The sequence below is a fragment of the Belonocnema kinseyi genome, chromosome 1, assembly GCF_010883055.1.
Source record: "Belonocnema kinseyi isolate 2016_QV_RU_SX_M_011 chromosome 1, B_treatae_v1, whole genome shotgun sequence".
Taxonomy (NCBI): Eukaryota; Metazoa; Arthropoda; class Insecta; order Hymenoptera; family Cynipidae; genus Belonocnema; species Belonocnema kinseyi.
Window position 1 is genome coordinate 138,902,819 of NC_046657.1, and position 24,884 is coordinate 138,927,702.

Here is a 24,884-nt window from a genome sequence, read left to right on the forward strand (position 1 = left end):
ACTTCATTATAAATAAACACTTTTATTATTTGTAATTACTATATAACATAACCTATATTGTTTTGACACTTGTATCCGTTTGAAGTTTCGAACGCAACCATGTAAACTATGATATACTTGATCCGAAGATGCACGGACTTGATCGAATGGCCGATCCGAATGAAACTTTAAAGGCGCGAAATATGAAAATACCCCTGTATCATGGCTTCTCCTCTGCTGTTGTGCAATTCGGGTAGCATTCAACTCGCCATGTATGTAAGCCCTAGCGTGTCCACCCTGTATAAGATCTATAATGCCTGTTGACTGTTACTTACAGATGATGTGTTTGAAGTGTAGCAGTCAACAGGTGTTATACACCTTATATTTTTTATAAGTTTTTACCGTTGCAAAAAACCTATTGTGATTATTCCGTGACCTTCTATATGGAATTTTAACGTAGAATCCGAATTGCAACAATTTAAAAGTTCATTTTGCTGTTTTTTCGAGTCCGCCAGAGCTGTCCTAAAAGAACAGAGAGCTAAATCGTATGAATAACTCGCGTCACAATAGCCTATGTCACCTGTCACAGACTTCTCGGAAAATATGGTATTAAAAATTTGTGCAAATGTGTACTGAAATTCGAATCGTTGTGTGCAGTATAATGGCTGTTCCTGAAGGGAAGTCGAATATATTTACTTATCAACTATTTAATTTTTTTATCTTTGTATGCTTTTAACGTATATCCTGCGATTCTTATCTATTTATAATCACATCTTTCGTACAAGGTCACAATAGTTGTGATCCTAAAAGATCCTGTACTGTTTAAAGATGTAAAATTCGTAGAATAATGTCAATTTTTGATTTCAAAACAGAAAACCTTCGGATTCCTTCAGGCGCGGATTCTGAGTCATTTTTTCTGCCTCTGCGTATGGTCCGTTTTTTAAAGTAACGGGGTGGCTGCGCAATACCACGACTAACAGAAATGTCATCAGATGAGGCATCAGTCGACTTCGTAAATTTGAATTTAATTAAGCAACAGTACATCAATCTGTGAAACTCACTAAAAGAAAAAAAATTGTCCGCGTATCCATCGTACAAGAAACTTTGGGAAACAAAAAACCGCGAAAAAAAATGCGAAGGCTTGTTAGAAAAATAAGTTTCCTCACCTCAACAAAACTCGAAAATCCTTTCCAAAAATATAAAACAAATTTATTTATAATCTTGAATACAATTCTTCCTATAGTTTTATAATTATTCGTAATCTTCCTAGACAATTTCCAATAGTATCGAGAATTTTTCCAGCACAAGATTCAATTTTATATTTCAGAGGGAAAGAAAATGCGGGGTTCGCGCTTTGCTGAAAAAAAAAACTGAAAATGCTTATTAAAGATGAACGTCTTCCCGTCTATTTAGCTTCAATTGGTAATTTTGTATAACCTACAGAATTAGCAAGTTTAAGCCAAATCGACATGACGTCTATTTAGCTTCAATTGGTAATTTTGTATAACCTACAGAATTAGCAAGTTTAAGCCAAATCGACATGACGGTAGTTTGTGAGGTGAGTTACACCAGCCCACCCACTCTTAATGTTTGGGTTTTCTATAGCCCATTGAATTGTGTCTCAAATGCGCTAAAATACACCACCGATAAAAAATTATGCACCACAAAACTGGACGAAATTTCCTATTGTCACAGTCAGTAAGACTCGATACTTTACCTTATTTGCAGAGAAGGAATATTCAAAACAGTTTTTAAATTGTTTCCTTTTTAGAAATTTACCTTTAAATTTTCAAACATTTTATCTGATCTACATAATGGATGCAGACTTTGAAAAGTGTTTTTATTAAAGCAAATAAAATGCGTCTTTTTTTTACTTCGTAAAACAAAAATAAAATGAATAAAGCTTAATTCACCGTTAAATTGCACGACCCATTCTAACGCTAGTCAAACAGGAATGTAAATGCTTCATAACCATACAATCTATTCCCTCCATAAATACAATGAAACCACTCTTGACTCATTTATGCAGCTTGCAGTAATCGCAAATGTATTCGCCTTCGTCATAACCAGCACATTTGTCGTGAGACCACAGATCGCATGACTTGCACTGTACCCACCTTTCATCCCAAGCGTCTACCGATTGAGGCTGCCTACAAAACATACATTCCATCACGATCTCTGACTTCACATGCTTGACTGCAGATTCCGTATCTGAGTCTTCATCTTCTTCAGAAGAATCCTCTGATAAATGATGTCTTGAAATCTCTCGAAGAGAAGGATAGTCTTGAGTATCAGAAGAAGTCTCAGGTGTCGAAGGTTTCAATTTCAACTTCACAGATTTCAGTTCATCTGGAGCTGAGAGGTGGACCATCATATGAGCGAGAAACTGGTCTACCTTGGTTCCTTCTAAATCCTCATATCCTATATCTGGAAAATCTTCAGAGACCATGCCTGAGTTGAGGGGGATGATTCCCGTGTCCCGAAATCCTTGGACACCGATGTTGAGGTCTAAAACTTGCAAATAAGCTTTGCCGAAAAGTTCAACGACAATATCCAAACTTAAAGGCCGAAGGTTCTGATTCATCCATTTCCGCACTTCCTCCCTATAGAAAGTTTTGAGCGGATCCATGAAGGACTTGCAAACTGGCTGGAGCTTGTTGAGAGTCAGCGGTGGAAGACTGATGATGGAAACGTGATTCTCTTGGGAGAGTTGTATTACTTCAACATTTTTTGTGTGATTCTATTGACCATCAAGGATTAGAAGTGCCGGATTCTCTTTCGTTGGTTTAGTCACATTAAGGAAGTGGCGAAACCACTGGGTGAACAATTCGAATTGCACCAAGCCTGAAGGATGACATGTCGCGACTGATCCAGGTGGCGCTCCTCTCATTAAATCACCTGTTTCCTTGTGTCGCGGAAAAATGAACATTGGCGTCACAAACTTCCCCGCGCCACCCATGCACGTAATTACTGTCAAGTAAGAGTCTTTTTTCGCACGCATAACCTGTTCCTGTCGTTTCATGAGTCAAAATTGGTGATTTTTGGAGTGAACTATAGAAAAGGCAGTTTCGTCCACGTTGAAAATCATATTTGCTGAATAATGATTTGTTTTCACTTCGCGTTTTATCAAATTAAAGAATTTTGACACAGAACTATTCTTTCTTGTCTCTCGGGGATTTTGAGGTACTATTGAAGCATGTCGTCTTAGAAAGGCCTTAATCCAAGTGAAACCAGGTTGTCCAGCAGGACCAAAAGGACTTGCAATGCCTTCCAACTTTGTAAATTGAAGTATAATACTTTTTATTTCTTTTGTTAATCCGAAATATCTTTCCTGTACATAGAGTAAGTATTTTTCCAAATATTCTTCCTGTACCATAGTGAACGCTTTCTTCCGGCCCCTTGATGGACATGGTATAATAATTTATTCTGTGGTAATTTCCTCGTTGAGGTACTTTAAAAGCGTATTCTTTGGAATTTGGAAAACCCGTGCTGCTCTAGTGCATCCCATTTTTTTGGCGCGCACTAGTTTCCCTAGTTCCTTTTTAAAAGTAATTCTTTTTCCAGTATCATCTGAACCGGAACTTTCAGACTCTTCATCTATCATGGAGGGTTTAGTATGCCTATCAGGTGAATGGTGTTTAACTTTTTCGAAATGTTTTTCTCGTTTTGTGTCGAGTATCGTCATTCTTAAACCTTCTGTAATAGCCTGTTGCATGACTTTCTGATTCCAGTTTTTACATTGCATTGAATTTTTCACTGGAATATTCTTCGGTTGAAAAAAGTTGTCTAATTCATCATTTTTCCCCCTAAAAAAGAGAAATAATGTCAAATTCGGCGAGAAGAAATCAGTTGTTTCTAAAAAAACACACACAAATTTTTAAATATTTGGCATCGTTAATTAACACTGGACAAAAAAGATTTGTCATTTAACAAAATATACCCACGGCACCTAACAGGTGTATAAGGAAACATAAAAAGAAGCGATTAAAAACAAAGATTATGGGAACCATGTTTAAGGTATTATCATAGAGAATGGCTCAATTTTGACTCGTTACATTGATTAGTGGTCGCCAGGCTCGGTCAACTATATGGGAAATAAATGGAGACCCTCTGCGATGGGTCGGAGAACTACAGAGGCGTGCACGTGTTTGTCGCTATATATGAGTCTGTCCCATTCTTATGTGTTATATAGTAAAATAATTTAAGAAAAAACTATGAATAAATACAAAATTAAGGAAACAAAAAACGCATAATAAGAAATTAATGATAATGATCATTCTATTTCCTATTTTATGTTTCTCATTTGCTTCATTTTGCTTTTACTTTTATATTTTCTGTAAAAAAAGTCTTTGAGTCACATGTACATCATTTTTCAGTGAGAGCATTAGACAAAACGTGACAGCACAAATAACAAAACAAGTATTTTTTCGCGCACGCGCTTTTTACACCAATTTGCGCCATCTGCAATGGGTGCCGAAACTGGTGGTCTCAGATTGCGAGTGTGGACACGCTCATTTTTTCATTTGACAGAAATCACATATTTTTAGCAAAAAAATCTATCCAGTCGTTTTAAATGTCACTTGATCGTATATGATATAATACTTATTAATAATATATTTATCGTCTTTAAAACTTCTTCAATTTTCATTGAAAATTATAGTTTTTAATGTGTCAATATAAAACAGTCCAATATTTGCGGCCTTAAAACTAAAGTTTTTCCTTAAATTATTTTTGAGAGATTTTTTATTTTAAATTTCAGAATATTGTAGCTTCAAATTCAAAGATTAAAAATTTCCAGACTATTTCGGTATTAAATATTTCAAAATCTTATTTTAAAAGCCTTGATAGTCAATGTTGAATGTAATAATTTGAGACGTAAATATAAAGTAATTTCGAATTGAAAAACTTAAAATTTTACCATTTAAAAAAATCAAATCACATTATAGCAATACTATTTTGCACACTTTATTTTTAATTTTTAACTTAAGATCTTAAAATTGTCCGTTTTTCAGTTAAATATTTTAATCAGTAAATCATTTTAAATTGAAATATATTTAATTCAAAAATTTCTAGAAGATTCTAAAGGAAGATTTGAAATGACAAAATTAAAAATTGAGGTTAAAATAAAAAAAGATGAAAATTAAACGATCTGAAATTGATACATCAGTAAATGGATATTTTCTATAAATTTAAATTGTAACAATTTTAGAGATCTGAATTTTCATGATGAATGCTACATTTGTAATATTTCCCTAGAATTGATTTTAATTTTGAAATCAAGGTTGAATTGGTTGATACTTTGTATACCTAGTGGTATACTTAGCAATTTGAAAGTCCTTAATTTTAAAGTGATTTAAAGTTACTTTAAATAATTGAAATCTTGAAGGATTTGAATATATAAAAGTTGTAATATCACAATTTTTAGTGACTAACATTTTTTTCAGTTTTAAATGAAGTTTGCATTCGTGGAGGTTCTAACGTTCTGAATTAGAATTTTTTTTTATTTTTAATGTTTCCCATTTAAAATTGCGATATATTTTGAAAGTTTTTTGAACGAATGATTTAATTTATTATTTAATTTTAGAAAGATATTTTCAATCAGCTTTAATGTTAAATTATAATTTTATTGTGTAATAAAACTGTTTAATTCTAGAATTTCAGAAGCTTTTACTTTAAAAGATTAAAAGTTTTCAGTATTACATTGTCAACTTTAAATCGATTTAAAATTTAAATTATATAAATTCAAACGTTTTATTTTTTTTTTATTTGGTTATATTGTTTAATTTTCAGCGCTTTGACTTGGAAATTACATTTATATAATTCAACCCTTTTTTCCAATCAAATCGCACTTCGCGTTATATCGCAGTATTTATATGCGTCTTCATATTATGAATTATCTACTTAATTAAGTATAGCTGACGGGCCGAGAGTAATTGCGGCGTAGAATTAGTAGAGAAGCGAAAACGAATTTGAAAAGTTTGAACGTAACAACGCAACGATTTGAATGAGTGCCAGAGGTAAAGCGGATTCAAATACTCTGAGGGCCGAGACGGGATAGACGCCTAAAACGTTTCTCCTCGCGGCCGTAACTTAACCCGTTTTCCCGTCTAGTCTTGTGGAAATTCATTTTACGTCACACCAAAAAACCAACGCTTATGAACTGACTGAAAAGTGACTTTCTACGACATACAGCAGCCTATTTCCTGTAAACTATAACATTTTCTGTATTCACAAAATCAAAAATATTATAGTCTCCTCAACAAATGAATTTTTTCAGATCCATCTCTATGAAATTTCTGACATCGTAGTAATTCACCTAAATAAAAAACAAATTAAGATACATTAAAATAGTTTACCATCACAAACCCGGATACGTTCAAAAAATGATTGAAATTGATTTCAATTATCCGCTTTTCTAGAGTTTAGATACAATCCAGTTTTTTTCAAATTGTAAATATTTAATTGGTATTGTTGAATTTTTAACTGAAATGATGAATCCAGCTAGAATAATTGAATGTTTTGCCAAAAAGATCAATTTCTACCCAAAAAGAAGATTTTTCATCTAAGAAGGATAATTTTTTAACTAGAAATTAAATTTAAAAAATTTTAGTCAAAATTGAAAGTTCAAACAAAGAGATGAACTTTTTAACTCAAATTAGACGAATCTTATGCCAAAACGATAAATCACGGTACGGTCAGAGAGTGTTCCTTCCTTCCTTACGTCATTACGTTTTTCTGTGCGATTCTACTCACAAGCTAAAAAAATTCGTTCGTAGTAAATTATAATTTTGGTGTGTTTAATCACCTGCGACTCAATTGGAAGCATGGATCCAATATACATGATCCGCAGAAAACGTGAAAGACTTCGGAGTAGGTCTCATGATCGAGTGATGAAAGAGTTATTCGACGAGTTCAAGGAGCACCTGACTAACAGGATGAAGAGGCATTTTTCTTCAAGATACAGTGTTTGTCATCGCAGCTCTAATAGAAGCGACGAAGATGACGGTGAGCACAGCCTGCGAGGCTCGTGAAATCTCGGTCGTTATCGCCCACGCTCAGCGGCGAGAGAACAACGCTACGCGTCTAGATATCACAAAGACGAAAATGGCGGCGAGCGTTACCCGAGTGGTCCGTCACGCCATGGTCGAAGCCCGTCTGGATCCCCTTCTATCTATAGGGATCGTTATTCCAAGCAGCGATATTTTCCTTCGGAATCAAGAAGCTCCAGTTGTGGAAGAAGCAGATTTCCTATTCGAGACAATCAAAGTCCAAGCAGGGAATTTCGTGGTTTCTCTAAGGAACGTGAGAACAACCCTAATCTCGAAAATGGCAAGAAAGGGCCAGCCCAGAAGGATGAAGAATATATAAAAGATAAATCATCACCTAAAATGATGGGCATTTTGGGAGGAAAGGCCAAGAACGCAGATTTTGGCCCTGACATCCATCCTTTACTTGTCGAAATTTGGTCAAGAATTCTCAAATCGGGACTCTCCAAGGATGGCCGAAAAGATCTATTAGAAAAATACCGCACCACAAGGAATTGCTTATTATTACAAGCGCCGGTACTCAACCCGGACGTAAAGGGTAATTCCTCCCTTCTTTTAAAAAGCACTAATATCAAGTGCACGCGTAGGCATAACTGAGGTTAGGTTTGACAGCGTTGGGCTTATGGCTCACCGAATTATGAAAAAGTGAAAAAGAAAAGAACAAGACTTTAGATGAGGCCCCGTTAATAGGTTTGCTAGCAAACTCCGGGAGGGTTTTGACAGATTTACATCACAAGATGTCCTTAACAAGGCGTTAACAATCCTTCCAAGCTTGGATCCGCTGGTTTAAAATATTGTCGACGACTGTGAAGTGGGAAAATTTCTTTTTGACTGTCAAGCCTAACAGTGAAAAAAGTTTAATCTTAAATCTCAAAAATTTTGATAGATGTATCGAACCTCTCCATTTAAAAATAGAGGGTAGGAAAATAGTAATCAGAGTTCTTTTTAAGTTTGGCTACTCTAGATCTAAAGCATGCATATTTCCTCATAGCTATAGCGAAATCTTTTAGGATATATTTGAGATTTATTTTTAAAGAACGATATTCTGAGCCAGTAGCCGAGGAGTTAAGATCTAGAGCCTTCATGTCAGAAATTTACTTGGACGATTTTTTGCTCATTGATAAATCAAGACAACACTGCCTCGAAAATGTAAAGGAAATCAGTAATTTTTTTTTAAATTGAGATTTATGTTAAACACAGAAAAGAGCATTACAGAACCGTAAAAAATAGCACATTTTTAGATTTTCTTTGGGATGCACAAAAAATGCTAATCCAATTGTTAGAAGATAAAAAAGAAACAATTTTGCTTCTATGCTTATCATTCAGCAAAAAATCATCTTGTATAATCAGAGTATTAACTCAATTTGCAGGTACTTTAGTGGCGGTTTGCGCGACAGTCAGGTATGGAAGCTTATATACCAAGAATTTGGAGAGAAACTATTCTTAGCATTGAAAAAGAAAAACGGAGATTTTAATATGATGATGTTACTTTCTCAAAGTTTGCTACCAGACATTCTGTAGTAGATTAGCAAGGTTCGTTTCGCCATTAATCCTATTAGGTCATTAGATAACAAGATTGAGAATTTTACAAATGTTTCACTCTCTGTCTGGGGGGCAGCTTGCCAAGTCACTGCGCACGGTTGGTGGAATCGCACTCAAAAAGATTTTTATATCAATTATTTGGACTGCTTGCCGCCTTTTACGGGTTAAAATGTTTCGCAAAAAATGTTCAATCGTGCGAAATACTTCTTAGGATAGATAACACGACTGCCATATCCTACATTAATAGAATGGGGAGCGTTCAGTTCCCAAAATTAAGTGGGTTATTTAAAGATATTTGATAAGGGTGCGAAAAGCGTAACCTGTTTATCTTCGCGTCTTACATTCCATCTATTGAAAAGAATCTTGCCGGTTGCCGCATGAAACAGAGTGGGCGCTGGCACCCAAGGTTTTCAAAAAAATTAAAATGGCTTTCGGAAATTTGAATATTGATTTTTTTCTTCGAATGTAAATTCTAAATGCAGTGGTTTCGTTTCCGTGAAGCCAAAGTCTGAAGCATACGCAGTAGACGCTTTCACAATTCAGTGGACTGACTATAAATTTTATGCCTTTCCTCCGTTTTCGCTGATGCTAGGAACCTTACAACAAATTATTTTTGATGAACCGGAAGGAATAGTTGTACTGCCCTTTTGGCCAACTCAGTATTGGTTTCCACTGTACCAGACCTTGTTAGTAAGCACTATGGTTTTTTTGAGTCCACATCTCAACTTTTTATGTTGTCCATCCAGGGAATCCCATCCACTAGCACAGAAGCTCACCTTTGTAGTAGGGATGCTGTCTGGGAAGCGTATTCTAGACAAGGACTACCTGAAGATTCCCTGCCCGTAATCCTCGTATCATGTCAAAAGGAACGTACCAACAATACGAAAAACCACTCCGTCTATGGCAAGCCTTTTGTCTCGAAAACAACCTATCTTGCTACGACCTAATCTAATTCATTGATAATATGTAGATTTTTATAACAGTGACCGTTTCGCATAACCCGCTTCTCCCCTACCTGCGAATTACCCAATAATCAAATAATTTTTTTTACAAAATTCAGTATTTGGCAAACGAGCATAAGCAATCGGGATTTTTTTTTTGGTTCGGCGTAGAAATCCCTGCTCTTTTAATTGAGATATCACAAAAACAAAAAATAAATTTTAATGAAAAATGGTGGTCGTTTTTCTAAAATCTTTTAAAATGGATTTTCTCAGTAACCCCACTTTTTGAATTTACTTTTTATTTTCAGTTTTAACTTAAAAGACAATAAAAGAATATATCGCCAAAAAATATGCGGTAAATAAAATCTACCAAGAACAACTACATGAATTTATAAAATTGATGTTGGCCATTTAATTTAGAAAAATATATTTATAAAAAAATATATGAGGAAATTTTGGTATAGAATTCCCTACAGAAATTTTACCAATAAACATTAAAAGGCCATTTTAGACATTCTAAAGCATAATAGGATTATATATCCTAAATCAATCTCTCATTTTCAGAAGTTTTTTAAAATCATTTTGCTCATACAATACTCATATATAATACTTTTACAATGTCTAAAATGCATTTTTTTTAATTTCTATAATGTACTTTATTAAAGAAGTTTATATATATATTTTAATCTAATTGTTAGAATTTTCTTTTTAAATTTTCATTGAATGATTAATTTGCTATATTTAAGGCCATGTGATGAGTGTAACAGCTGATCAAGTCAGCCCTAAGATCAATATTTTTCACCCATATTGAAAAATAAAAGTTTAAATAACGCGGAAATGTTTTTCGGGAAATGTTAATAAATATTAAAGGATCGTTTGTGGCCTTGCAAAGAGTTGGAGAAAGAAAAAAGTTTATTTATGCAAATAATGATCATCGACGGACACATTTAGGTTTTACAGCAGAAGTTTGACTTTTAACTTTCTCTTACGGTAATCATGCAATCTGTTTCACCTACAGACTCTAGAAGTTCGAGATTGTCTACTCCCTGCGCTAGTGCTGCTTTGACATAGCTGATACCAGACTGATACGTATGTCAGGCCAAATATGTTTATTTGAATTTCAAGTGCAAACATTAGTTTTTGCATTATTGGTGCATAATGTTCGCGAACGATTTTTGTTGTTTTGTCCCACTTTGATAAATATAAACTTCATAACTAGTCTATTGACAACATTGCAAATTGCTTGCAGGGTTTTACGACAGCACGATCGGTATTTCTCCAAAATAGAAATTAAAAAAAACTTTTTTCACTATTCTAATTATTTAGGACCAGAAACAAATTCTTGCATTCCTTCTATGTATCGTGCCAAATTTTTAACGCGATATCTCATTCCGTGTGGACGTAAGTTGGGAAAGAAAACTTCCGCTGGTATTTTCTTCAAAAAAAAAAAATTTTCTCAAAATTCCCACCGGAACAAAGCAGACACATGGACATTTTTACCTCGTCTTTCTTTTCCCAAACTTTCAGAGCGATACCTCATTTCGTTTAGACGTAAGTTGGGAAAGAAAAATCGAAGACCAGGTTTGGTCACGTGACCCTCTCGTCACATGGCCTTAATCAATTAAATTAATTCTTTCAATAATTTTCGGTCAAGGCAATTAACTAAATTAAATTAATTTCTTAATTCGATTTAATGGTACCATTATTTTAGTTGAATTTGGACTGTATTCTTTAAATGGAAACGATGAATAGCAGACAAATAGTTTGTAATATTTTACCATTTACGATATCTCTGAAGTTTTATTTTGGACACTGAATACGTAAACTTTCAAAATCTATTGAGGATATCAAAAAGGCTTACATTATACATTGCGAATATGTTGCTACAGACTTCTTAATAAAATTTGATGTTAATAAGTTTGACAGATTAGGACGTAGAGGTGAGCACAGGTTAAACATTTTCTGTTGTTTATTTTTGAATAAGTCTCACCGTTGCTAATGCATTAACCTAATATATTATGCTTATACAGTGCAACTCTAAGACTGGGCCAGTTTTGGAACTGGAGGAGGTGGAGAATTACCCAGATAGAGTGCTGTTTCGTAGAAAACGCATTTGTTTGTTCACGCCTGAGACCACCGCTCACCCCGCGCAGCTCCTTTTACTCCTACTTGCGGCGCAGCGGCAATTGTCGGAAGGACTATATAAGGGGTCCTATCTCTAGGGTTAACTGTACTTATTTTCTAATGAATGGGCCCCTTAACTGCTAAGATTTATTGAAATAGGTTGAGAAATGCGTCGACAATTAAAAAAAAGGTCCAAAATAGCGCATTATTCGCTATCGAGAATGTTGATAGATGAAAAATTAAACAGAAAATATTGACTAATTTATGAATTATTGATTAATTTACTAACTGAAAATGAATAGTATTTTACTGCGTGAAAAAGACCAATAATTTCAAGACAGAAACAAAAGGATAATCCATTCCAATAATTAATGAGATCGTGACTGCTTTGACTAGCGATTCTTGGAAAAAATAATAAATAACTATTATCAAGTTGAAGAAAAAAAATCCTGAAGAGCAACATGCGTTCATTCGCAAAATACTGCATTAAAAAAAAATTATTTCAGTCTTTGAGAATTCACAGGTAACCTTCAAATTAATGTATAAAATAAATTTTTTTTCCAAAGTTGTAAAATACGTGTCCCTTTATTTGAACTCTGCAATTCTATATTCAAACACCAAATAATTCCTGCTTGGAGGATTAGCCACGACCAACTACTGTAAATAACTCTGCCCGCCCGGTACGTGCCGAATACAAAAGGAACATTATATTACCGTCGCACCACTCTTAAAAGGACCACTAAAAGGATTTTGAAAAGGACCCAAATCTCTAAAACTATCTCCGAGACTATTTTGTTTCAAATCGACTTTGTTTATAGACTCAAATGGACCAGGCTATATCGCTAAAGAAAACTCAGAGATTTGTTTCGGTAAGGATTGAACTGCTTGCACTTTAATTTCACCACAAAAACAGCTTCATAGAATTTATAAGCTTTCCAACTTTTATATACTTTTACTTGTTTTTCGTTATAAAAGCGGCGAGATTGAATAAAATATGACACTATATCCACTATAGTCGCCGAGGCACTGAACACACATTTTTACTACAATACAGCATTCTAATTAAGCCATACAAATTAAAAATGGCCAGACTCAAAAATGGGAGAGTGAATATTGGGCAAATTTGTCGGCAGATGTCAATATACCCAATATAACCAACATACACAAAAAATCCAAAAATTTAATCTGTATGGTCTTGCAAATTTACATTTTAGTACCATTGTAAGTTCAGTGCACTCGGCTACTGTAGTGGATATAGTGTCATATTTTATTTTATTTCACAGTTTTTACATCGCAAAACATCTAAAAGCACATAGGAGTTTTGAAGCTTATAAGCTTTATGAACCTGGCTTTGTGGTGAATTGAAGTGTAAGCATTTAAATGGTACTTTTCTGCTTCTGAGTCAGGTTAGTGTAGCGATACAGTTTTTTTAGTTGTACTTTAATATTTTTTAGTTATAACTTATTATTTCCTATGACTATGAACATTAAAAATAGGTAATATTCCTGTGAAGCATGGCATTCGTTTCAATTTACGTTATCAAATTCCATTGCTGATGTGAAAAGCGATGGCAGTTTATTGAGATTTTGAGGTTAAGAGCAATCTCTGGCAAGAGCGATCTGCTCGCAGAATTAAAAACTTAAGTGATATTATTAAAAAGTTTTAGGATTGTATTCTGCTTTCCCATCTTAATGTAAATAAGTAGTATTTCTACAAAAACCTATAAAATTATGTTTTTCTATGGAAAGTTACGAAAATGTGTGACTCAAAAAACCACCAAAATGTAAGATGTTTCTAAATACGAAAATCTGCATACTTCGCGGGCACATTCTCATCGCGCGCAGCTCGCTTTGCTTGCAGGTTTGAGGAAGTCTAGAGCGCGCGTATGTTGAATCTCGCGCTGAATAATGGTTTACTTCGCAATTCATGCTCGGATATTTATTCTTTGCATTTGGAATGCTTGAATGAAACTTTATCAAAAAGATCTCTTTTAGATTGCAGTATTTATATGCGTCTTTATATTCTGAATTTGATACTTAATTAAGTATAGTTAAAGATTAAATTGCTCAAAGATCGGTAGGCTTTAAGGTACACATTCTCATCGTGACACTTGCGCTGCGCTCTCGATTTTTGTCAGACAGTTGTAAATGTATATTTTCTGAACCACCTTAACAAAAAATAAAAGACTACCATTCTTTTTTCAGAAATTTTGCTCTATCTCGTTATCCTCAGAATAGGATTTCGGTTTTCATATTTTTTTATGGATAAAGCGTATCTCGCGTCTTTTGGCTTAATATTAGAATTTTTTATTTTCTGCATATTACTTACGAATAATACAAACAAAATGACGAATCTTATTAGATAATGGTTAAAAGACATTTTGTAGTATTTTTCATAAACTATATTTCGTTTTGAGACTTTTTTTCTTATTTTGCGTCGTTTGGTTCAAAGTTTGAATGTTGTGGTGTCAAATTTTGAAAAATTCGAATACTTTCTCAATCATAAATGATGAGAATGTAATAAATTGTTACAAATTTGTATCTCTTTTTGGATGAACAACTTTTTTCTATCAATTTGTTTTCTTACATTTTGTCGTTTTTCCACCAAAAGAATATTTGAGTATGTACTAAAAATTCTTTAGTTCAAAGAATCTCAGAGAAATTCTCCGCAGGCACTCAGGTAGATATTTTTAAAGGTTCAGGAAGCTCGTTTAAATGGTCTGAAGGGTTTAAAATATCCTTTCCGAAATTGAAATAAGAATACGATCATAAATAACAAGCAGAGAGGCTATCTCAATAGAGTAGCCAACACTCAAGGGTCCTTTGTTAAGCTTTCGGATTAAAATATAGAAGTAGATTTTTTTTAATTTCATAGTTAACAGCCTAAAACATAATAATTCAGAATCTATGGGTTTCGATGACTTCAGATATCTAACTTTTTTTTTAATGCTTAAAATTGGAATTAATAGAACGTTTCTCGTAAATGAAATGAGATACGCCAAAAAAGACAACATTTTTTAATTCAACTAGAAAATTGTATATCAGTATATAAGTTATAATTATAAATAAGTATAATGAGAAAATTCATCAATTAAAAAAAAAATGTTAATAATTTGAAGAGAAATTTAAAAAAGGAGAGCAGATTAGCCACGACCAACTACTGTAAATAACTCTGCCCGCCCGGTACGTGACGAATACAAAAGGAACATTATATTACCGTCGCACGACTCTTAAAACGACCACTAAAAGGATCTTGAAAAGGACCCAAATCTCTCAAACTATCTCCGAGACTATTTTGTTTCAAATCGACTTTGTTTATAGACTCTAATGGGCCAGGCTATTTCGCTAAAGAAAACTCGGAGATTTCTTTCGGTAGGGATTGAACTGCTTGCACTTTACTTTCACCATAAAACCAGCTTCATAGAATTTATAAGCTTTCCAACTTTTATATACTTTTACTCGTTTTTCGTTATAAAAACGGCGAGATTGTATAAAATATGACACTATATCCACTATAGTCGCCGAGGCACTGAACACACATTTTTACTACAATGTATCTGTCAGACCACACGGATTAAAGTTGTAGATTTGTTGTATATATCGGGCATATTGACATCTGCCGATAATTTTGTCAAATATTCACTCTGCATTTCACAAAAAAAATTAACTCCAGCAACACATGCAAACTATGGGGGCATACGAGCAATGTTTTTCCCTAAAATGGTTGGTCGGAGCGCATGGCGTCACATGTAAGAGTGCTCTATGACTGGTGTCTGCTGAAATAGAGCGCACATTTGAAATCTCCAACGTGCGTACGGCTAAACGGACGGTCGAAATGACTGATGGAATAGATATGAATCTTTCGTTGAGGATTTTTAACTATTAATTTGTTGATTGTAATGCATAATGATTGTGTGTAATTAACAAAACATTCATATTCAAGAGGAGTCTAGCCTGTCGGAACCCAACATTTTTTTGTGTCCGTGTTTTCAATATTTTTGAAAACTGACATTAATTTAATTATACTTGTATGAGAAAAATGATCTAGTTCTACCAAATTCTAAACATTCAATACGTGTTCTTTATAGAATTATGGGTACACTTCATTTAAATTTTACCTAAGTAATGAATTCAAGATTTTCCCTTTCCATATTTACTTGGTGCACGGTCAAATAGCTTCATGCACTGCAGTTTTCGTCACATGGTAGACAAGACTTGTTTTAAGCCAATGAAGGTTCTTGCTAATGCTGTGTCCTACGCACATGCCTACGTATATTGTTGGTCCAGTATCATCATTCTTGGCTTGGTATTATCTTGTAAGTTTATACAGAGATTTGCGATCTTGAAGATTTTGAGACACCTGAAATCAAGTTCAAGTAATTAAGTTAATCAAGTAAAATTGCAATACATTGTTTTCTTTCTCAAATCATAAGAAAAGGACAAGGTATACATGATTGGTCTACATTTATAACAATAATAGTATTAATTATACACTGCCCTACCGAAAGAAATCTCTGAGTTTTCTTTAGCGAAATAGTTTGGCCCATTTGAGTCTATAAACAAAGTCGATTTGAAACAAAATAGTCTCGGAGATAGTTTGAGAGATTTGGGTCCTTTTCAAGATCCTTTTAGTGGTCCTTTTAAGAGTCATGTGACGGTAATATAATGTTCCTTTTGTATTCGTCACGTACCGGGCGGGCAGAGTTATTTACAGAAGTTAGTCGTGGCTAATCCGCTCTCCCATTTTAAATTTCTCTTCAAATTATTAACACTTCTTTTTAATTGATGAATTTTCTCATTATACTTATTTATAATTATAACTTATATACTGATATACAATTTTCTAGTTGAATTCAAAAATGTTGTATTTTTTGGCGTATCTCATTCCATTTACGAGAAACGTTCTATTAATTCCAATTTTAAGCATTAAAAAAAAGTTGGATATCTGAAGTCATCGAAACCCGTAGATTCCGAATTATTATGTTTTAGGCTGTTAACTATGAAATTAAAAAAAATCTACTTCTAAATTTTAATCCGCAAGCTTAACAAAGGACCCTTGAGTGTCGGCTACTCTATTGAGATAGCCTCTCTGCTTGTTATTTATGATCGTATTCTGATATCAATTTCGGAAAGGATATTTTAAAGCCTTCAGACCATTTAAACGAGCTTCCTGGACCTTTAAAAATATCTACCTGAGTGCCTGCGGAGAATTTCTCTGAGCTTCTTTGACCTAAAGAATTTTTAGTATATACTCAAAGATTCTTTTCGGTAGGGTGTATATAATTTTTGTAATTCTAATATACAGTGAATTATATAAAGAAATTTATAACAGGACAGGAACTTGAAGAACAATTCGACTTAGTAAGGTATTCTATACACCACCTTATTATGCAAAATTATTTGTAGTTTATATCTGATAAGAAAAAAGTACATGCTGCCTGCTTGGACCAGGTGGGGGAAAGGAAACTCCAAAGCCGCGTGATCGCACTGTTCACTCGACTGTAACTTCGGCAATCTCCGACATGTCGCGCGGAAGCGCCGAGGAGATTGCCGAAACTGAAATTACATTTCGAGATCCATTTCGCTCTATATCTGAATGTATTTTTTCTCCCGGTGCGCCATAAAAAGTTCCAGCTTAAAAAACATGTATATTTGCGAAAGAAATCATCTACTAACATTTTAGCATTTTTAAAAAGAAAGAGATCTATTTCGCAAATCATATTTTCGGTTCGGATTGTGAACCGGAAACCTGACCCAACTCGTCGGGTTTGTAAAGATTTTGTATACGCCTAATTCGTATCGTAATTGTGGTTCGTATAATTGGAAAAAAAATATTTGAAAAAATTTTTTGCAAACGGAAACTACGGGCGAATTGTTTTAATTTTCTTTAAATTTTAGTCTATAATTAAAAATAAAGTAAATTCTTGTATCATATCAAGATGAAATTCAATTTTTTAGTCAACGCTCCATATAATGATAAACCACTGGGTTTTTTTAATTTTGTATTGGTAAAGTTCTTCATAAACGTCGAAGGAAACGCATTGCTCGGAAAATAATAATAAAAATCAAATTTATATGGGCGATTGCCAAAAATTTGACCATTTTAGACAATGAGATTTTAAAAAACCATACAAATTTCCGAACCGCCTGACATATATATGTTTTTAATTGAGAGTAGTCCAAGAGAGTATGAAAATAAAAAAATAAACAGATCAAGGTGTGTATTTGGGCTGGGTATGATATGAATGTTGCACGTTGCTAAAGATCGCGCGACAGTATAACATGCGACTATAGTTAAACAAAAAATGTTGTAATCTTTTCAAAATACACGCAGAACAGATAAACATATTTTCTAAAAAAGGAGGAAGATTAAAATTTTCACGTTTTATTTGATTTTGACTTCATTGTTTCAAAACATGCTTTAATTTTATAGTACGATTTAGTCGAAGCAACAAAATTTTTTGTTTTTAACCTAATCTTTTAGTAGATGAACTATTTGGTCGACTTAACAGAAAAATTTTGTTGGGTCAATCAAATATTTTTTTCAATCAACCAAAATTTGTTAGATTTAACTAAATTTTTTAGTTTCTTCAAGAAAACAGTTCTTTTGGTTTAATTTTTGTTTGTTTGTAAGCGCGGTGATCACTATAAACTGTTATTTTGAATCAACGTTCATAAATAGATTTTAAACTAAACTAAAACCTTCGCAAGTATAAATTAAATTTCATTTCCAATCTAATTTCATTTTAAATCTATAGTTTGTGACAGGTGCGTAACAAGACATTTTGCGTACTTCTTCATGTATATTTTCTAAACGATTTCATCTCCAATTTTGAAACTTTACAAAATTTTGCTTTGATAGAAGTACTTCACCGAGATAATTTTAGAAAAAAATCGTTTTTACAAGGGTAAAATGAAAAATGACTGAAACATAAAGTGGTCAACTTTTAGGCAATCACCCATATATATTAAAACAGAAAAAATTAAACAAGCACCGCAGGGACCCACTGGGAGCAGCTGCCATCTATGAAAATTACACCAGCTCCCAGTAGAACCGTGGAAAATCGAATCTATGGCCACGCCTCACGACTGTGAGATGCGTGCCCACGGGGCTCGACGAAATCGCAACGAATGGCCAGCGAAACTCTTCTGCGTCTTCAGGAATCGAAGCCTTGGCATATTTTTGGCACGCGGGTATGGCTCTAAGGTTGCGAACCAGTGATAGTTTCAATCCTCTGAGAGCACCGATCAAAATGACAGTTAGTGAACCGAATATTTTGAGTGCAGTCGTTCAGCTGGAGTCGAGAATTCGATCACTTTCGGCTTTTAGAAGTGAGGCATCTAGATGGAGTCATGCACTTTCCTCACTTCTGATGGACATTTTTTAGTCGCATCTCGAGAACCCGTATAGATTTTTTAAGTTTGATGCGCTTAAATTAAAGATAAGACTTCAGAAATTATTTCGTACGAATATGGGATTTTTGCTATAACTTTCCCAGGTCATGCCATTAGTTGAAGTCGAGGTACAAAATTCGAGAAATTCTTGAATATTTTTTTAAACTTCTTGCGCAGTATTGTGGGTCATTTGACGCGCAATGTAATACGTTTTTCATAGCGCATCTATTGAAACTTCGAGTTTCTATACTTGTAGAGCGGGTTGAAACACAGTGTTTGCATCCCTAGGTTTGAAACATTTTGTCTTCGAGTTTCGATTCGTGTAGAGCGGGCTGAAAGACGGTGTTTGCATCCCAAGGGTTGAAACATTTTGTTTCGACTCTAGGGTACACAGGTAGGGAGGTACAAAGGTAGGGTGTACAGGTACCTGAACTCGAATTTTCAATAGATTTGCTATGAAAAATAATATGCATTACTAGGAATGTAACACGGCGATCGCAATTCATGTGAATTTTCGTGTGAAACTTCACGCTCGTTACAATCGCGAAAGAAAAATGGTCTGCTTTTTTTTATTTCAATTAGTTGAAAATCAATTAATTTTATACGCCAGGGAAGTAGCAAAACGCCACCATGAGTGTACTCATGGGGAACGGTATATTGAGGCCTATGTATCGATATGAAACCGCAGGTGATCAAGAGTTTTAAACTTTGATCGAGTCTAGGATTGAGATTCAGTGCCTGTCAAGCCTCACTCAACTTTCCTATTGTTTGAAAAATTTCTATTTGTTTGGAGAATCTTCATTTGCTTAATCAGTTTTTTTGCGATAACTAAATAATCCATTATATGACTTTATAGTCAGCCGCATCTTTTTTTACAGCATTTTTTGTCGTAAAATCGATGAAGAGAAAAAAAGGTAATGAACCGAATGCAGAATATTAAAATTAAATTCCTCAATATTGAATCATTTTTAATTTTTTTAAACCGGCTGTAATCTCTAACAATGGGAAAGTTGAGTGAGGTATGATAGGCACTCAATCTCAATCCTAGGCTCGATCAGAATTTTACTATGTTTAAAGAATCGTCGAAAAAATAACACTCTAGACCAGACATGCACAACTTGGGGAAATTCCCACAAGGAACACATGTTCAGCGTCCAACACTATTTCGGCTGGAGAATGAGGGTGGTGGTAGAAACGAGGCTACATGCTCTCTTCTCCGACCCAAGTAGCACCGCAGATATGAAATATATGTTAGGATGCTTGGGGTGACTAACTATTCAATATAAATTTGTAATGTTGACTAGCTTTTGAATTATTTTATTTCAGTATGCTTTCATTTATTTTCAAATAATGTAATTCAAAGTAGAATTGTGCAAAGTATTTATTTATTTTACATTATTCAATATTTCAATATTACAGTTGTGGTTGACTGATACTTTTGAAAGTTTAACAATATATTAACATGATGGACAAAGTGGAAAAATAAATTATATAAATGAAATGTTATACGGCAAATAGTATCACCCAAAATTTCTATAGGTCAAATACACAATGTAAAAAATGGTGATATTAAAATTTTCATTAATGCACATTTGTACAAAAAAGAAAAAAATTTTACAATTCCCTTTTTAATTGCATTTGTTGTCAATAAATGTAAAAATATTAAAATAAAATAATTAAAACTCTAGTCACTATTACAAATTTATATTGAAAAGTTAGCCGCCCCAAGCACCCTGTCAGATATTTCGTATCTGCGGTGCTGCTTGGGTCGGAGAGGAGAACATCAAGCACGCGTCTACCACCACTCTCGCACTCCAGCCGAAATAGTAGTAAACGCGAAACATCTGTTCCTGGCGGGAATTTGATGTATAAAATGCATCAAACTTAAATTAATTGAAATAAAACCAGAGCCAGACCATTTTTTTAAAGCTCTCTATTTGATTCTGTATTTAGACATTTATATTATGTAGTTAAAATATGAAATCAAAGATTTCATAATTGTAGGAGAAAAGCTTGGTTGAGTAACACATGGGCTAATTTTCATGCTTGAAGAAGTGCCTTAAAAGGGAGCTGCAATGGATGCACACAGAATATTCGATTAAAGTATTTGTCCTTGTGAACGGTGCTCTCGGAGGTGCGAATCTATCACTGGTTCGTAACTTCAAGGGCATGTGATACTTAGAAAATTGTCGATTTTATCAGTTTTAGGTTCCCCCGGCTTTTTTTTCTAGAATAATAAATATTTCGTCTTTAAGATTTGGGAAGTGATAGCGAACATGCTAACGGATATCCCCACACACATTTTTGTAGGTTAAATGAAAAAAGTTTTTATTTAGCAAAATTTGATTAATTTGCATAGAGCTTAGGAAATAGTATCGATTTTTTCAGTGTTAGATTCCCCCGGCTTTATTCCTAGGATAAGAAATATTTTGCCTTCAAAATCTGGGAAATGATAGCGAACATGCTAATGGACGTCCCCACACACTTTTTTTGTGTTTTTTTTTATCGAAAAATTTTTGATACTGCTAACAACGTGCGTGTATATTTCGAGGTTATGTGTGTTACAATTCACCCGAGCGTTACTTCCAAACTACACAATATTTTTGGCCGAAAACTTTGGACTTACAAATAAACATAGTAAATAATCTTCCGGAACTAACCTTGTTTGCAGGCAATCAAAAAAGTTTATTTCATATACTGTAAACCCTTAGGGGGCACATTAGAACCTTCCATTCCAATAGAACCAAAAGCAAGCCCTAAAGTTTAACTCAGGCGAGATTTTTAGTGTTATTACTCTGCTAATTAATTAATTGAAGTCAATTGTCCTCCTAGGGTTCGGTTATTGTTAAAAAATTTATTGGCTCCCAAGAAAAAGCGAAAAAATTTTGAGAAATGCGCTAGGCTACATGTTTGGTCGAGTCTGCATCTGACAGTCCTAAGCCTCTAACAATAAGACACTTTCAGTTCAATTTAGCTGTTATAATGTAGGGAAGCTGCTGTTAAGTTGAAATTTTCATTTTTCGCTCATTTTTGTAATTGCTTCAAAAATATAAATTAAGAAGTAATTAACTTTTTTTTAATCTGTTCTAAATATCCTTGAAAATGCTTAATGAAAATTTCAAGTTCAGCAATCATATCTAAGACTCGCTGCAAGTCCACAACTATTGCAATTTTATGCAACTTTCGAGATGTCTCAAATTTTTGTATAACTTTGTTATCTTATTACAATTTGTCAAAATGCAACTTTACTAAGAATGGATAGCGTTTATAAAAGGGTAGGAGGAGAGTACTCGAATATGAGATATTCTCGTAATATGAGATAGCGGGGTATCAGCTAAACTAAGAGACCCACTCTGTTGGTTCGATCACTAACTTTTAGCCCTCGAAGAAAGAGTAATTTCGTGGTATAGTACATTTTTCATTGGGCTTCTAAAGATTTTAGGCGAACTTTTTGTAAAATCGATGGTGGTCGAGTTTTTGGAAGGGAATTCTTCAAACCCTATATATTATTCATTAAATATGTATTTAGCAGTAAAGTTTTCCTGGAGTGATGGGGAATGAATAACTAAGTAGGAATATATCGATAGTGTTGAAGTTTTTCATTTTACAGGTCGGGCATAGTAAGTGCGTAGTTGCACAGTGTGGTTCTCATAATATGAGATATCTGTGGTTTTTATAACACTGTGGCTACGCGGGGGAAATTGATGACAAAAGTGTTTGTGACTACTGCAAAAACTAAATATATCTAAATAGCTGTAAATTTTTACTTCGGAAACATAGAATAAAGTTTTTCATTAAAAATAATACTTTATTTTGCATTTTATTAGCTATTTCCTGGGGTATTTCATATTTGGGTACTCTCCTCTACATTTAAGCCTTAAACTCCATAAGACACCAAATGCGAACGCGTCCTCGGGTTGCGGATAGAGGATCCCTGTATCAAGGGTTTCTGCTGAATATGGTTACAAAAATAAATAGGCAGTTGCGGACAATTGTCCCGGGGTGGTCCCGAAGGAATTAACCCCCAAGCGGAGGTGTGAAAACCGTGCCGAAAGCTGAATGGCACCTGGGTGAGGTGTCTAGAACGGTGACTCTGGGATACCGGGCGACCTTTCAGAGAACGCAGCCTTATCCTTGCATGCGGGGCTCTACAAGGATGGACAAACCCCTTTCCCTAGCTTTTCGTGGGAACAACAATGACAACACCAAACATAGTTGTAGTAAGTGCGGTTCAAAACAACAGAACGTGCAGGGCTCCCGACAATGGGTCGAACAACAATGCCGACCAATCTAGAGCTGGGGGAGCCAATGAAAATGAATTCAATGCGATGGATCGACAGGATCTGGCGACCTTTGGGTGGACGGGGCGTCTGAATCACGACTTGCTAGAATGCTACGATGCGAGTGTGGCCCCTGAACGGGGTTACATGGCATGGTTGCATGCTCTGTGGTGCGAGAAACACCCGGAGCTATCGTACTTTTCGCAGCAACGTCTGCGAAACCATGCTGTACTACTCCGTAAAAGGGGCTATGTAAGCGGAACGCCTACTCTACCACAGGTAGAACAAGCCGACAACAAAGAAAGAGAGGCGACACTAAGACCAACCGCGGGCAGCCATCCAATAGATGAAGAGCGATGCTCTACGACTCGGAGAAACATCAACACCAAGGTTTCTCTCAAGCCTAAAGATCTGGCTGAAATGGATGACGAGCTTTGTGGACATTTTTCCGGAGAATCCTAACTCTGGGCTATCAATTATTGTGTGCATAATGCAGCGAGAGCTTTGGCCGATGCGAACCGTAAAACAAAACCAACGGTTGATCATAAGACCAAAAGAGGAATGCATCAACTTGCCATAAAGATAGGCTCGAACTCCGGACCCGTTATGAGACACTTAACAAGTCAAATCTGCTGACCATCAGGCAGCATATTGTTGAGAGAATACGGATAATATCTGACGCTGAAAGAAGTCTAGAGCGGAGGGAGAAAATCAACAGTTTCTCTCTGACCCATTTCGACTCTTCCAGGAACCTGCAGATACTGTTGACCACCCGCCCAAACCAGAGAAGGTCAAAGTATTTTGGAGAGATGTCTACGAAGTGAAACATAGACTGGACGAAGACTCAGATAACACAAATAGCTTCAAGGAGCTGTGTGATGCCCTCATAACACCTGTTGAAGAATGCCCACCCATCACTACCGAGGAGGTCAAGAAAGTATTAAGAAGGATGAAGAGCTATTCCGCTACGGGACTAGATGGTATGAAGAACTTCTGGTGGAAGAAGTTTCCTTCAACCCATCAGCATTTGGCCCGTATTTTCACCTCATGTTTAAAGTCGGAAGAGCCAATTCCGGAGTGGTTGGTGGAAGGGCGCACAATACTCCTGCCGAAAATAGGCTAATTAGGTGACCCGAAGAATTACAGGCCAATAACTTGTCTGAACACACTTTATAAGGTATTCACAGCTATCCTAAATGGTAGGATTGTTCGGGCAATTGAACCTGTGTGGCAAGAAATGTATGAACGAGGCTGAAAGAAAGGCGTAGCCGGATTTCGGGAGAACCTGCTCAACGATAGATGTGTCTGCAAAGATGCAGCATTCTACCAGCGTGACCTATCGATGGCCTGGATTGATTATCGGAAAGCTTTTGATTCTACCTCCCATAGACTTATCATCTGTCTTTTGGAAATCTTGAAGGTTCATCCGCAAATAGTTAGGTGCATAGAGAGACTGATGCCGCTTTGGAAAAGCAAATTTACTATCTCATCTGGAAAAAATCGTGTGACAACTAACAAGGTCACCTTTCAGAGAGGTGTCTTTCAGGGCGACACCATGAGCCCACTTCTCTTTTGCCT

General features: G+C 35.0%; 1 protein-coding gene across 12 annotated transcripts in view; it reads right to left on the minus strand.

The window, feature by feature from the left end:
* Positions 1-1,174: 1,174 nt before the first annotated feature.
* The window catches only part of LOC117171393, a 52,555-nt gene continuing 28,845 nt past the window's right edge, over positions 1,175-24,884 (minus strand). For 11 of the 12 annotated variants that reach the window (XR_004466878.1, XR_004466877.1, XR_004466869.1 and 8 more), the window contains 2 exons: positions 15,750-15,991; positions 1,175-3,785 (listed from right to left, as the gene is read on the minus strand). Coding sequence is in view for 7 of the 12 variants with exons in the window: in XM_033358718.1 (XP_033214609.1) it covers positions 1,997-2,608 (612 nt within the window). In the remaining 5 variants the exon portion in view is untranslated. The remainder of the gene's footprint in view (positions 3,786-15,749; positions 15,992-24,884) is intronic. The other variant, XM_033358663.1, reaches the window with a different exon arrangement.